Source organism: Monopterus albus, unplaced genomic scaffold, assembly GCF_001952655.1.
Source record: "Monopterus albus unplaced genomic scaffold, M_albus_1.0 scaffold18.1, whole genome shotgun sequence".
NCBI classification, from domain to species: Eukaryota; Metazoa; Chordata; class Actinopteri; order Synbranchiformes; family Synbranchidae; genus Monopterus; species Monopterus albus.
Window position 1 is genome coordinate 2780682 of NW_018127898.1, and position 14277 is coordinate 2794958.

The 14277-nt window shown below is 42.0% G+C and overlaps 1 protein-coding gene across 1 annotated transcript in view; it reads right to left on the reverse strand.

The window, feature by feature from the left end:
• Nucleotides 1-10037, reverse strand: part of hipk1b (homeodomain interacting protein kinase 1b) — a 15678-nt gene extending 5641 nt beyond the window's left edge. The window contains exons 1-14 of the mRNA XM_020593238.1: nucleotides 9678-10037; nucleotides 7024-7751; nucleotides 6506-6697; nucleotides 6136-6317; nucleotides 5850-5973; nucleotides 5432-5551; nucleotides 5253-5339; nucleotides 4552-4736; nucleotides 4312-4462; nucleotides 4051-4237; nucleotides 3078-3196; nucleotides 1465-1599; nucleotides 312-472; nucleotides 3-26 (exon numbers count right to left, since the gene is read on the reverse strand). Coding sequence (XP_020448894.1) covers nucleotides 3-26; nucleotides 312-472; nucleotides 1465-1599; nucleotides 3078-3196; nucleotides 4051-4237; nucleotides 4312-4462; nucleotides 4552-4736; nucleotides 5253-5339; nucleotides 5432-5551; nucleotides 5850-5973; nucleotides 6136-6317; nucleotides 6506-6697; nucleotides 7024-7749 — 2393 coding nt within the window. The 5' untranslated portion in view covers nucleotides 7750-7751; nucleotides 9678-10037. The remainder of the gene's footprint in view (nucleotides 1-2; nucleotides 27-311; nucleotides 473-1464; nucleotides 1600-3077; nucleotides 3197-4050; nucleotides 4238-4311; nucleotides 4463-4551; nucleotides 4737-5252; nucleotides 5340-5431; nucleotides 5552-5849; nucleotides 5974-6135; nucleotides 6318-6505; nucleotides 6698-7023; nucleotides 7752-9677) is intronic.
• Nucleotides 10038-14277: the final 4240 nt, after the last annotated feature.

Here is a 14277-nt window from a genome sequence, read left to right on the forward strand (position 1 = left end):
GCTGAATTTTGGCTTGGGTTGTGCTCCTAGAAGGGTCAAAGATCACACATATTAGTAGTGGACACCACTGGCAAAATGAAAACTTGAAGACAAGGGACAGCTTACTATTCTGATGAGACTCATGACAGTGAGTGGCCATATTGCTCAAAGACATGCTAGATATACTGTTAATCATCAAAAACGTTTATATTACTTCTCTCTGATAGCAACTACCTGTGAAATATGCCATTTTAAAAACAATGGCAGACAGTCTCGCTAAAATGACAAAACTGTGTCTGTGTAAATGTGGAGTCAGACAGTGGCCGACCCACCTCCAGCTGTGTCCCTGCTGCGTGGCAGCATCTGAGTGAAGCGTTTCCAGTGGAGATTCTGTGACATTCGACTGGTGGCTGGAGCTGTGGATGGCCACGCCTGGGACCTGCTGCCATGAAGATGGGATGAGAATCTGTTGGGTGCCAGTGGGCCAGGCCTGCTGAGAGGAACAGACACCCACATCAGTACATGTATTATCACAGATGAGCTATATACAAATCGACAAATTCTTTGATTGCTGGAATGGGCTGCACAAACTGAGCCATGCTAAGAAATAAACCCAAGAACTGAAGACGAAGAGGCAAATCAATGGCCAATCGCTTCTACAGGCAAAAGCACAAAGCTAGGTAAGCGAGCAACCTTTCCCAAGCCATTCCCTCATTATAGCGTAGCCCTGCATCAAATCCACAAGATGATATCATGCAAGGTGCGGACAATGAAGCACTGTAAACAGTCAGATCAGGTATCAAGCTAAGTATACACAGAACCATGGTGCCTGTTAAAGAAGAAGCACTTGAAGAAAGAGATTAGTCGAGTTCACTGATGCCAAACAGTCTGCTGATAAGCTGTCTTGGGAAAAGGCATGCCACATGTTCTGGGGCTGAAACCAAAGGTGTGTGTCAGTCAGGCTGCTGGCGATTGGCTGTAGTGAGCTTTATAGCTGTAGCTCCTCTGCTGAAACCAAGGAAGGACAGTACAAGAGAAGCTGCAAGCAAAGCGCAGACCAACTCAGCAACACATGCGCTCCATGCCCTCAGCACACCTGGGGAAAAACTGTGGGGGAGGGAATGATGTGTCCTATGGAGGGGAAATTTGTTCAAATCTGATCAAATGTCACAAGGAGGAATAAAAAAAAAAAAAAAAAATTAAAAGAATACCAAGAAGGATATAAGTGATGCCAGACCGAAAAAAGCAGTTTGATTTAATGAGCATCAACCGACAGAGATTTTGACAACCAATACAATCTGCACAAGAAGAGGGGGAATGTAGAAATATGAATAATTAAAGACTAGCCCCATACAATGTGTGGAACAGAGAGAGAGGAAAAATTGCAAACAAAAGGAAAGGGAGAGTGGGGCAGGAGAAAAATGGCATTGTTAGTGGTAGAGGGAGTGAGCAAGTCTTTCTTCAGGGATGTCATCATTGTTTTACCAGCACTGTGGCTGTGTGCTCCAGGAGGGTGGGACGGCCCACCCCAGTGCCCAGCCCGAGGGGGAGAGAATACTGGGGGGCTATGCCTGCTGAGGATGGGTGTAGGGTGGCCACCATCAGGGGTGTGCAGGAACCCTGGAGGAGGGAGGGAGGATAGGGGAGGGCAGTGTTAGGACAGGATGACAAGTAATGTCCTTGAAGGTTGTATCTGATTTACATGAAGGGACACAGCGGATAAAACCTGCTGGTTCCACTGGCCGTGTGGACACCTGAACTCCGCAGTGGGTGCCAATTATTCCTAATTTTAGCAAACAGCAATTAACTATCTTTTTAGGCCAGATGAGTCTTCAGCACTCCACATCTGGCCACCATCCCAGATAGCAGACTAGGAATAAGACAGGCTTGGCTTGGAGTCCAATCAGTTTTAGAAGCAAATCTGAGGCATGAACACAAATCACACCAGCAGAAACACAAACAGCAAATAAAGCACAGACTATGTCGCTCAGGCCAATGCTTTAATTTTAAAACAAAGTAGCCTAAATGCATTTAAGTATCCTAACATCGTTTCTGTCAGCGTGGTGCTAAACACATGCTATTACTCATGCTGCCAGATTTTTTTTTTTTTTTGCAGCAACCTTGAGTTGTGGTCACTGATGGATGGATGACAAAAACATGCTCATGTGCACTGCGTCAAAGAAATTTGTATGGAACCGCTGTGAATGAAATTAAAGTCAGATCAGTAATCACTGAAGGTGAATACTACTACTTCTCCTACTGTAGCTGATCGCTTGCAACCTCTAATCTTCCTACAGGACACAGGTTTGCTCACAGTGTTCATCCTGCCTTAGACCCATTCAGATAAGATAGCTGTTCTGGTTGTCACTGTTAGGAGAGGCTCCAGTCTGAAATCTAGTTCCATACGCTACATTGAACCAGCTACATGGAATGACAAATTACCCACTAATAGTCAGGTTTCACTTGCACTTCTCTCTCTATATGTTCATCCACACTACCTTTTTCTCATACATCTGCACTTCCTTTGTCCATCTTTTCTTATTCTCTCCCTCTTACTCGTTTTAGGGAGTCTGTCATGACATTTAAACATCAGTATTGCTAAATGAACTTCCATCTCTGACACAAAGGCCAGATCACTGAAGCCAGACAGTGTTCAAGCCCTGGTTGAGTGGAAGGCGTGGTGACATGCAGTGACCCATTCAGACTGACTGACTGCCAGTGCTGCTCTGACCCGCATCACTGTTTCAGTCTGAACAGGTTATAAATGTCCTTGTAATTCCTTGTATCAACTTCACAAGAGAGGAAAGTTCCTGTAAGCCTCAGGCCACAGCTCTTCTAGAGACAAAAGCAGCAGGTAAGGCCTGAAAAAAAAAAAAACTTAGACCGGTCTCGCATGCGAGTCAGTTTTGCCACAAAGGTGACCACATCTCCACCGAAACGCCAGAGACAGAGAATCCAAAATGAAAATGGGAGAAAAGCTTACAAACAAACAGCACCGTTTCTTTTTAATGACAAAAATTAAATCATGAATTAATATAAAGCCATTTAGAAAGCACCGGACCATCACAGATGTCAAAAACTGGCCAATATGCTCTTACCTGTGTGAGCATACTTGGCTGGATCTGCAACGACTGAGCAGACTGATTCTGAGGTACTATAGGTACAGAGTTCTCCATCCTCACAGGGAAACCGGAACTCTTACTGGATGTCTGGAGCCCTGGGAAAATATCCCACAAAATCATGTCAGTGAAGAATCCCAAAATCCTGATGACACGCATCTCATTTACTTTATTTTCAGTATCCTCACATGCACAACACAGGTTTCCCTTAATGATCAGGTGCTTTGAAGTATCCCTGGTTAAAGAACTAAAACAAGGACTACTGTGATATAAACACTTATCCAGGTTTGTCTGTTCAGTTACATCTTTGATTCAAGTAGTGTAGTATTTAACAGTAGGTTCTCATCCAATTATCAGTGCTGGTCCAGATGTTGGACAAACATTGACATGGAGGATTCATTGAGGACAGCCTTACTGAAAATCTAATTCAAATAAACCACTGTGAGGTTTCTTGGCATCTGATACACCTTCAAACAGTTGACCCATGTTGTCTGTACAACAGAATACATCAGACACCCCAGTAGAGATGGACAATGCAACGATGCCATCATCCATCGCCGATGGCCGACAGGGATCATGATGGTGAGCCGCCATTGTGATTTAAATCCCGCCCCTGCAGCACAGCAGTGCCAGTGACAGCAGAGCTCAGTGTGTAAATTGTTCATGTAGCAGATTCTCCTGATCATCGCTGTTTCTGGTTAAAATGACACCCTAGTGCAACAATTAGTAAATAAAACCACTGTATATAGTTATCTGAAAGTTCTTCTTCTGCCATGATGTGTATACATTATTCATCATTTGTCTTTTTTTAAATTTAAACATACTTCTTGTTGCCTTACAAAACGCACAGTTAAATTAGTTGTGTTCAACATATTTGGCCAATAAATCTGATTCTGAAACATGACTACACTGAGGTTTGACTATTTTCAGTCTGAATGCAGCTATGCTTTACCTTGAATAGTGGAGGGCGGGCAGACGATGAGCGTCTGCTGGAAGGGTTCTGTCTGGCTACACAGCCCAGCAGGACGCGTTGGTATTGGGACACTCTGTTGAGCCAGCCCTGGAATGTTGATGGTCGCTTGCTGGTACAGAGCTGGCTGGTAGTTCAGCAAAGGCACCGCTCCGCCCGCAGAAGGCACCTATTAAGAGACACATTAAATTACTTACAGGTCCCCAAACATGTAATAATTTATGGGAAAGATATTGGTCATGCCTGGTTATGCTGGTTTAGTTGGCTACTGAAGGTAACAGTGAGGTTGCCCGCTGCAGTGCTAGGGACTGCATTGGTGGAGTACAGGGATTTACTGCTATCATAGGAGCTCCGGCGCTTGCAGATCTCCATGTTCTGGAAGCACGACTTCACACTGGAGAGGATCGAGTAACAGCATTTCAGCAATTACATTTTGATAAACACTTGCCCAAAGGGACACATATGTGCTTTACACAGACTTACTGGGAGCTGTGGGGATAATCCATGAGGTGGCTCATTGTGACGAACGGGTGACCCAAAGTTTTTGTAGGCGTGATCCTTTTGTCGGCATCCAGTCGGAGCATGCGCTTCAATAGATCGATAAATTCTCGTCTATCGGCTTTCTCAGCTAACATGTCCGTCCCCTCCAGATGAGAGGACAGGTTCACCTGAAGTCACAAAATAACATCTGAATAAGTCAAACAAATGTTCAGAGATATACGCTCACCGGCCACTTTATTAGGTACAATTATATGCACTTCAATGCAACACTTCCACCGTAACATCTGTGTTTATGAAGCTCAAAATGTTTTGAGTATTTATTCATGTATAAATTATGTGGTTATTATTGAGGTCATAGTTAAAGGTGGACTGGACTACATTATATTCAGAGGTGTCTCTATATTTTTTACTGAAACATTTTGAGCTTCATAAACACAGATGTTAAGGTGGAAATGTTGCACTGAAGTGCATATAATTGTTCCTAATAAAGTGGCCGGTGAGCGTATATCTCTGAACATTTGTTTGACCTATTCAGATGTTATTTATTGACTTCAGGTGAACCTGTAAAGGTGTACCTAATAAAGTGGCTGGTGAGTGTAATTATTATGATTTCCAGGTTTGTGTGTGTCTACAGAGTTAAAAACTGCACTGTATTAAATGTTATTTGAAAATTTGCCATCTACCTGCATCATGTCATCCAGACAGTTAAAGATGTACTTCCTGGCCTCCTTGGACTTGATGCCCATCTCCATTTCATGCTCTGATGGGGTCTGGAAAAAGAACACAAGGTCTAATTAGCTGTTTTTTTTTGGAGATAATTCTTTACTGCCTGCTCAGCAGCATTTTATGTAGTTTTATTCACCTTGAGCCTCCACAGTGGGTAGCTAGAGTCAGGACCTCGATTGAAGAAGCGGCTGGTCTTAGTGCCAGCACTCAGGAGGTACTCTGCTGGTAAGCCTTGAGTCTGAGAAATGTATCGGATCTGGAACCAAGGGGGGGGGGAATTCCAGTTTAAGAATCACAGTGAGACAAGACATTAAGTGCCATAGATATGATAAAAATGAAGTCATTAACTGCTGTACCCTCACATGCTGTAGTCAAGCCTGTTCCTTCAGCAGCACTTTGGCATCTTTTTGCTTAAAGCCAAACTAGTATTGAATCTGAATTTCTACAGAGCACCTCTTTCCATGACCTGCCACCAATTAATAGCACCTATTCTATCTCATATCTTAGCCTTCCTCCTTAGTTAAGATATGGGCAACACTAATGTTAGTACTGACCTGGTCATACTCAGACGCTCCAGGGTAGAGAGGCCAGCCCAGAAACAGCTCAGCTATCACACAGCCTAAAGACCACATGTCAATGGCCTCACAGAATGGCAGACCCAAAATGATCTCTGGAGCCCTAGACAGCAAACAGAAAATTGAAAGCCTAGTACCAAAGAAATACACCTGACCTACAAAGGTGTGTCATCACATGGCTCAACTGCCACCACTCCTGCTCCTAGGATTACAAGGGAAGGTGTTTTTACGTTCTCAAAAAGTAACCGGATTTCTTGCCACCAACCTGTAGTAGCGAGACTGTAAGTAGGTTGAGCAGACAGCCTTGGACACGTGACTTGCTGAGCCAAAGTCGATGACCTTCACCTTATATGGCTGTCTGAGGGGGTCAACCAGCATGATGTTCTCAGGCTTCAGGTCTGCATGAATCAGCCCCAGGCTCTTCAACTTCATCAGTGCCGTAGCCACCTAAAGATACAAAGACAGAAATATTAATCTAAACCTAACACTAAGAATGAAAACAGAGGTTTTCAGATGTTAAATTTGTATTAACATCAGAGCTCTAAAGAACACTGTAACTAACTGTTAATTACCTATTAATCGATGTCAAGTTTAATGTTAGAAAAATATAAATATTTGTAAAAGCATTCGCCAACCTGCTGCAGGATAGGTCGGATGTGCCGTAGAGGGAGTGGGCTGAACTTGCTGTGCTTGAGAAAGTCATACAGGTTCTGCTCCAGCATTTCAAATACCAGGCAGGTGTGACCCTTGTGTTGGAAACATTCATATGAACGCACAAAGTTGTACTCATCTGCGTTCTCTGCGCTCAGCCGGTTCAGAATGCCCACCTATTGAAGAGAAACAGCTCCATTTGATTCCAATAAATGCTGCCATGTTACATAACAGGAAAATCCATCCATCCATTATTTATACCGCTTATCCTAACAAGGGTCTCGGTGGGGCTGGAGCTAAACCCACCTGACATTGGGTGAGAGGTGGGTATACCCTGGACAGGTCACCAGACACTTAGACAACTAAACACAGCCACACTCAATCCTACAGCCAATTTAGAGTCACCAATCAACCTAAGCTGCATGTCTTTTTACTGTGGGAGGAAGCCAGAGAACCCACACAGGCATCAAAGTAAATGATCAACCAAATGATGTACAGTTACCTCAATTTGGCCCTGACGAGCATATGATGGATGGTTTTTCAAGATCTTAATAGCAACAATCTCATTGGTGCCCCTTTTCCAGCACTTGGCCACTTGTCCAAATGTGCCTCGTCCTAGGAACTCCAGCACTTCATAGCTGCAGGACACGGAGCATAGGATCTCATGTTGCACTAGCTGATAATCTCCTTCACCATTGGAGCTGCTGCTCTTGGTGGTTGGAGCTGAGTGAGGTATAGACTGGCCTGTGCCCCCTCCTCCACCGCCACCTGTACGAGTGGAGTAAGCTGCTGCAGGTGCTGAGAGCTCCTCTAATATCTGGACACTGCCACATCCACTCCCTTCAGGGACCTCCTCAATCTTTCTCTTCTGTCCATGCCTGTGGCCCCTTGCTTCAGAAGATGCCTCAGCATGTGCATAGGAGGTGGATGTTGCCTGCTCAGTGACACGCCGGCTGGAACCACGGGGTAGACTGCCAGTGCTATCAGCTGCTCGCACCACCACTTGACCCCTGGAGCCAGGAGCTGCAGGAGGGAAGACCAGGGATGGTGCGAAGGGAGGCGCAGCCATGACAGGGGTAAAGGTGTAGGCTGACTGGCCTGCTATGGAGCTATAAGCTTCAGTGGTGGAAACATCCCAAACGTTGCTCTCCACCTTCAGCTTCTTAACACGGCAAAAGGCACTGGAGGACACCGAGGGGGGAGAGAAAACCTGCAGCTGAGAACTCATAGCTGAAAAGAGATTGATAAGAATTAGACAAATGTACCAAAAAGACCCTGAACTACCTAAAAGAATAATTTAATGCCTAAAATTATAAATGATATCACACTCAACTAATCCTTGTGATCAGTGTTGATGCACTGCTATATATAGGCTACACAGTTTATTGTCTAATATGACAGTTCAGACTATTTAGATCAGTGAGTGTAGACTAAATATTAGAACGCCAACTAGAGATGCACTGATCGATTGACGGAGATCGGAAATGGCCAGTCACCTGTCAAGGCTGATCACTCCATTTCCAATTCTGTGTCAATCAAATTAGGCTTGACAGTTCACGTCGCACACACACAGTGGCACAGACCAAAGGTGTAGCATCTCGTGTGCACCTTGAGGGAGGTTCACGCTCTTGTCTGTGTTCATTGGTACACTGTTTCAAAAAGTGCTCGTGTGTGTGTGTGTGTGTTCATTGGTGCACTGTTTCAAAAAGTGCACAGAGGAGCTACAGAAACGCCTTGGAGAAGGGGAAACTACATCCAAATATCTGACAAATAGTACAAGGTGAGGGAGTTACTGGCTACGCATGAAATGCATGTATATGTACAGTATATCAAACCTGTGGTAAAGTGGCTAATACAAACTACACACACTTAAAAAAAGAACAGTGTTCCATTAACTGTTGCACTTGTTTTTATTTGGAGAAGTATATATATTGCACTTCTTTTCTAATTGGAGGTGGAGTGAAAGAATACGTTTTATTTTTTAATTACAACTCAATTTTTCATTAAAGAAAAGCTACAAAAAATGTCTATGTATGTTGCCAATTACAATTGTTAGAAAAAAATCTGAATCTGCAATCAGAATTGACCAAAGAAGTTGCAGTTGGTGCAAAACACTTCAATTGGATCATAAGCTGAAGACTCCCAAATCACCATAAAGTCGAACACCGCCATAAATCAGTCTAATCCAAAACAAGTGCTGAACAATCAGTTAAATAATCAACTAGTTGATCAACTGAAAATTAACCGGTAAATGCTGTAAAAGTGTTCAAAGGATGGACGAGGGTGGTGCAGGTCCACAAATTATTTTAATTGCTCAGTTTGCTGATTACATGTCAAAAAGAGCTCACAAGGGTAGATGATAACTTTGGCCAATTTTCTGTTGATCAACCACATGATCGATTGTTTCAGCTCTGATGCAGACAGTAAGTAAGAAGGTATATTACTATCATAAATGTTTCAGCAGACACATGAGCTGGAGGCACACTGATGGGTGTCTTTGTACAGTGTCTCGTTTTTTCTTCCTTTTTCTTTCTTTAGTTTGGGTGGGGTGGAAACGGGGATATAGGGAAGTTCTGTCTTTGGAAATGGGATGTATGCGTTTCTGTTCTATAGGAAGGATATGATATTTCATTGTTACATAATGCAAGCCATAAAAATGACTTCTGCTGTAACGCAACCATATAAATTAAACCACTAACCCCTGTCGTTTTCCGACAAGTCTCATTCCAACGGAACGGGAAACCAAAGTCGATACGCGTTTATTGACCGTGTGTGTGAAAATAACTGTGTGGTGTGTGATCCAGACAAGAGCGACGTTGGGCCGCTGAGACAGACCGTACTGAAAAGGCTGTGATCGCCACTGCTATCAAGTATGATCATTAAACCTAACAGATCAGTAAACTGATTATACTCTTAGCTGTCATTGTGCAGCATCGCCATCTGTAACATTAAACCCCACTGACAGAGTTTAAAGCTCAAACCAACTAGGCAACTGTTAATATTAATATTCACGCCAATGCTAACAAGCCAATGAGCTTGAACTTTCTGGAATAATGGCGTTAAACGATCAGTTGCTAATGTCACAAAAATAAAGTTACTTTAGAATACACCGACTGCATGAAACGCAACACAAAATACAAAACTGTTGTTACATACCGGGATTAACGTTATAACAGCGTGGAAAAAGGCTTCGCCCAAGGTTTAAAGCCCTCCGCAGTCTGCTGGAACAGCGTTATCCGATTAGCTTACGATGGCTGTTAGCTAGGCCTGCATTGTTTCTTAAGTCGAGCGACAGCTAGGCAGCATCAGAAGACATTACAGCGCCGAGTTTCCAGAAGAAAAACTGAAAGGCCTCATTGTACTACTAAATTAAAACATCTGGTACTAAAAATATGTACATTTGTTGATTAAAACGTAACTAACTCTACTGTAAAACCGTCGGTCCTGAAGCTGTAAAATCCACTTTTTACCGGAAAAAACCACGTCCTTGTATCAGCTGCAAATCCTACGTAATTTCCGGTTACTACCGTAATAAGGATTGATTTATCAGGTAATGCACACAGAGAGGAGCGCCATTTAATATTAAGATGAAAAAAGTAATTATGATGTTGAAATAAAATGTAATTGTTTAAATGCAGTTTAAGATGACTTCGTGGTCAGAATATTTAGTCGACTCACATCTGGGGATGTTTTTGACATCATGGGAAAAGGTAAACAACATTTTTACGGTAAAAAAGAAATGGACGTGACGTAAGTAGAATATACCAAATGGTGCGTTCCTAAACCTCACCGGCACGGTGCGGTTTGTGCCAAATGGGCGTGGTTTCCGTTACATTTAAATCCGGTACATGAAACGCTTCTGGCGACCTGAAAACACAGTTAATTGTGGCACATTAACAAAACAACACGAGGAGTCCAATAGAAGGGTGAACAGCAGCCTGTTTGTTTTCAGAAAATGTGGGCACCACACCCTCCCAGTAGTTGACTATGTACTGTGTTGCCCTCCCCAAACTTAAAAAAGATTCAAATTCTTGAATAGAAGCTTTCATTATACAAACATGGTTTGTATGCAACAAGCCTTGGATCCAGCCCCAGTTAGTCTCTAACCATCTGACTACCCTAGTGTTGTGGCACTGTCTTACCATTTTCTGACTGAAGAGATGGAACATTTTCAGGGGATTATTTCACTGAAGGACTAGACCTGCCATCCTTTTTTCGTGTTTGTTTTGGGGATTCTTTTAAACCTGTGCAAGGCAAGAACTCCTTTTTGCCTTAAGCTCATACAGCACCTTCTCCACCAGTGAATTGGCAAATCTGGACTGAAACCTCCTCTGGGATCCTCTGAAGAACCTAGCTAGTGAGGGGGCCCCACCTCATCTGTGTATTTGTCTAGCAAACTTTTTTTCTCTGTGTCTGCACATTTACATATGTCTTTCTCTTCTTATATTTCTGTCTCAGTCTCTGTTTATGCACACTTGTATTTATTTCTCTCCGTTTGTCCCTTCATCTTTTGTTTGCATGTTCTTTTCTGTCTGTGTCAGTCTGTCTGGATGTCTGCCTATCTGTTCCTATGGGTAGATGGAGCCATGAGTGTCTAAAAAAATGGTAAGGCACTAAACATTTGTGAAAGTAAATTTTGTTCAGACAATCTCGTCCTTCAACACACCATAACGTGCCTCTGCCTACTACAGGTGTGTGACATGAGACACCACAACAAGTAGTTTTGGTTGTGGCATGGCTGCATGGTAGGACACTCGTAAGATGAGGACAGGATACTTATAAGATGCGGACTGAAAGGAGGTGGCTTTTTACTCTCTTTTACAACATGGCAACCTACAGTATATGTCTTTTGTTTTTGCTTCTGTCATACAGGTGGAGGGGTTTCGGCTGCTAACCATCTGACTACCTCGATGATGTGGGACCAGTTTACTATTGTAAGATCTCCAGATACACTCCTAAAGGAAGTATCGAAGGGACTTGACTTTTTCTCTCTCTCTGTCTGTCCATCATGTCCACCACGGCTGTGTTAGTTTGTCTCATGTCCTAGGAGGAGTTTAGTTGTTAACCATCTTTCTTCATGCCCCTTGCCCATTTACCAGGGTCACATGTAGTCAATGTATAAGTCAGGCATTTTACTACTTTGGTTATTGGGATAAATTCTGCCTGAGATTGGTCTGAGGCTGCCTGTTACTCTGTGCTCACTTTATACTCTGACACATTAGATTAATTGGCTGTACCACTATTTGGGATACTGGCTTTCTCAGGTGCTCATTCAGCCCATAGATAATCTGTTAGATTACATTTAAATTCTGTTTTGGCATCTGAGGCAAATGTGTGATCATTTTGTTATGTTAAATGGCTAGATTAGATAAACTCAGTATTCTTCACACATAAGCTGCACGTTGTATCTTGATAAATGCCGTTATAAAGGTTATTACTGAAATATGTGTGTGAAAATGTATATGGGCTACATTTCTCATATAAAGTGGTCATCATATCAGTTTGCTGCTGTATTTGAGCTGACCAGGCTTGATATAAAACTGCTTGCATTAATAAATTCACAGCCATTATTGATCTTTTAGATATACAGCCTGCTGCTGCTTCACCTCGATGTCATTTTGAGAATATTCACAACCCACTTGCCAAAGGCTTCAGGAACTCATTCAATAATATTCACAGCAGAACAATCACAGACTGTCTGCAGTATATGAGAACTAGGCCTATATACAGTGTACTGTAAGCTGACTGTATTCAGCTTCTCTCACTGATAAAAGCCAACATCATTGATATTTATTCTGTTAAAAGAATAAACCGTCAAAGTGCAAATAGCAACAAATGAAATCCCAACTGCTGCAGTCATACAAGAAATGACATCTGTATAAAACATGTTGTTGATTCAGCATCTAAACCAATCAGCTCTCAGATCAGGTGTCTCCCATCGTGCCTTAGCTCTTGCAGTCAGTGGAAATTGTTGAATTGCTCAGCAAACACAACAGAGCTTTTACTGTGAAAATTCCAAGCCACGCTTAAACGTCCGTTTTGATGGTTTTCACACGAAGACAGAAAAAGTAAAATGGAAAATGAGCACATTAACCACACAATTCTACTTTCCTTTTTCAAAAGTTTGATTTTAATTTAAAACAAAATAACAAAACTGGTTATTTTGTAAGGTTAATTCACTTAATATGTCTAACATGTTAGAAAAAGTGCAAATCTGTGTGGACAACACACAAAAAAGATCCTTTTAAAAAGTGATTTTCATGGAATTGTTGTGTTTTTAGTACATACATAAAAGTGCAGTAATTTACCCCTTGCAGCCTGTAGAGTCTGCAGGTCACGAAAGAAATAAATATCAGACAAGAAATAACTTAAAGTGCAAATTTTCTTTTTATTCTGATTTCATTTTACAGCAGAAATTATGTAAAGCATTCAGAAGACATTTTCCACATATAAGGGCAATATTCAAAACACTTTGCATGGCCTCAGCAACAAAATATTCTTTTAAAAACATCAACAATTTAGTGATGCTTATGCATGCACATTTGTAAAACAAAAGTAAAAACTAGGCTACGAAAAAAAGAGAAATGAAAGACTGAGATAGGCATGGAGAACACAACGGCAGGCAGGGTGGGAATACAGCAGGAAATGAGAGAGGGGAGGCAAGGAGAATGTCTAGCCATAGATTATCTATAGGGTCTACCATTCTAGCATGCAATGTGATGTTTGGCCACGCTCTCTCAAAACAAGGCCTGAAAGGGAATACTGTTTATTTCTAGGTGGACTTATGAGAACAGAGGCATTTCTGCGCATGTCTACCAGCTGTCTACTATGGCAATAGTACTTTTTTTTTTCTACACTACATACTCTTTTTACAGTCACCATCCTCTCCAAAAACGTGAACATATTAATTGATTTTCTGCAATCCTTTTGTTTAGTTTAATGTATGTGTGTATTCTGTGTGTACTGATAAGTGCAATCATGTGGAGGTTTAGTGTGTCTGTGTGAGTGCATGTATGTGTGTGTCTGTACACGATATATAAAGGAGTTCAAAGCAGTGCTCTTCAGTTGTGCTGATGTGAGAGGAGGGGCAGTTTAAGAGGAGGCTGAAGTGATACCGTAGCATGAAAGCTCCTGACAGTGCTGTCCTAACCATGGCTGTCTCTCAGTATGATGAAAATTCTGAAAACATGTGAAACACACAAAATAGAGATGTTCTAACTGTAAATGTGTCACTTTGCTGTCTCTGAGCCTTTTTTTAAATTAAGAAAATCAGGGTGCTACTTGGCTGTTACCTATTTTTACATTCTTTAAGAATTGTTTCTATTAAGACTTGTGCATTTAAGACCAGGGCAAGTGTACAAATAGAAATATCACTTATCACTTGCCTTGAATTTAGTTTCTATTTAGTTTAAATCCTACAAAATAAGGGACTTGGACATTCTTTCTTGTAGAAAAAGTAATGCAAGATACAGCGTAGAAGCAAACACATCGCATTTGCTGCTTCACCAGATGAGACTGAAGGAGCTTGTCAGTTAGGAATGTGATTTGAAAATGTGTGGATACTAAATAGTGAATACACGACTGGAGTATCCCTAACAGACACTACTAACATCTACACATACAGTACATATGCATACACAAATGTACTCAGTCACCAGTGGTGCAACTCTGTGTCAGCCATCATTACTCTCCACATACCATCTCTCTGTTCTTCAACCCTGAGTAAAATCTAAGGGAGAGATTTAATTGTTCCCAA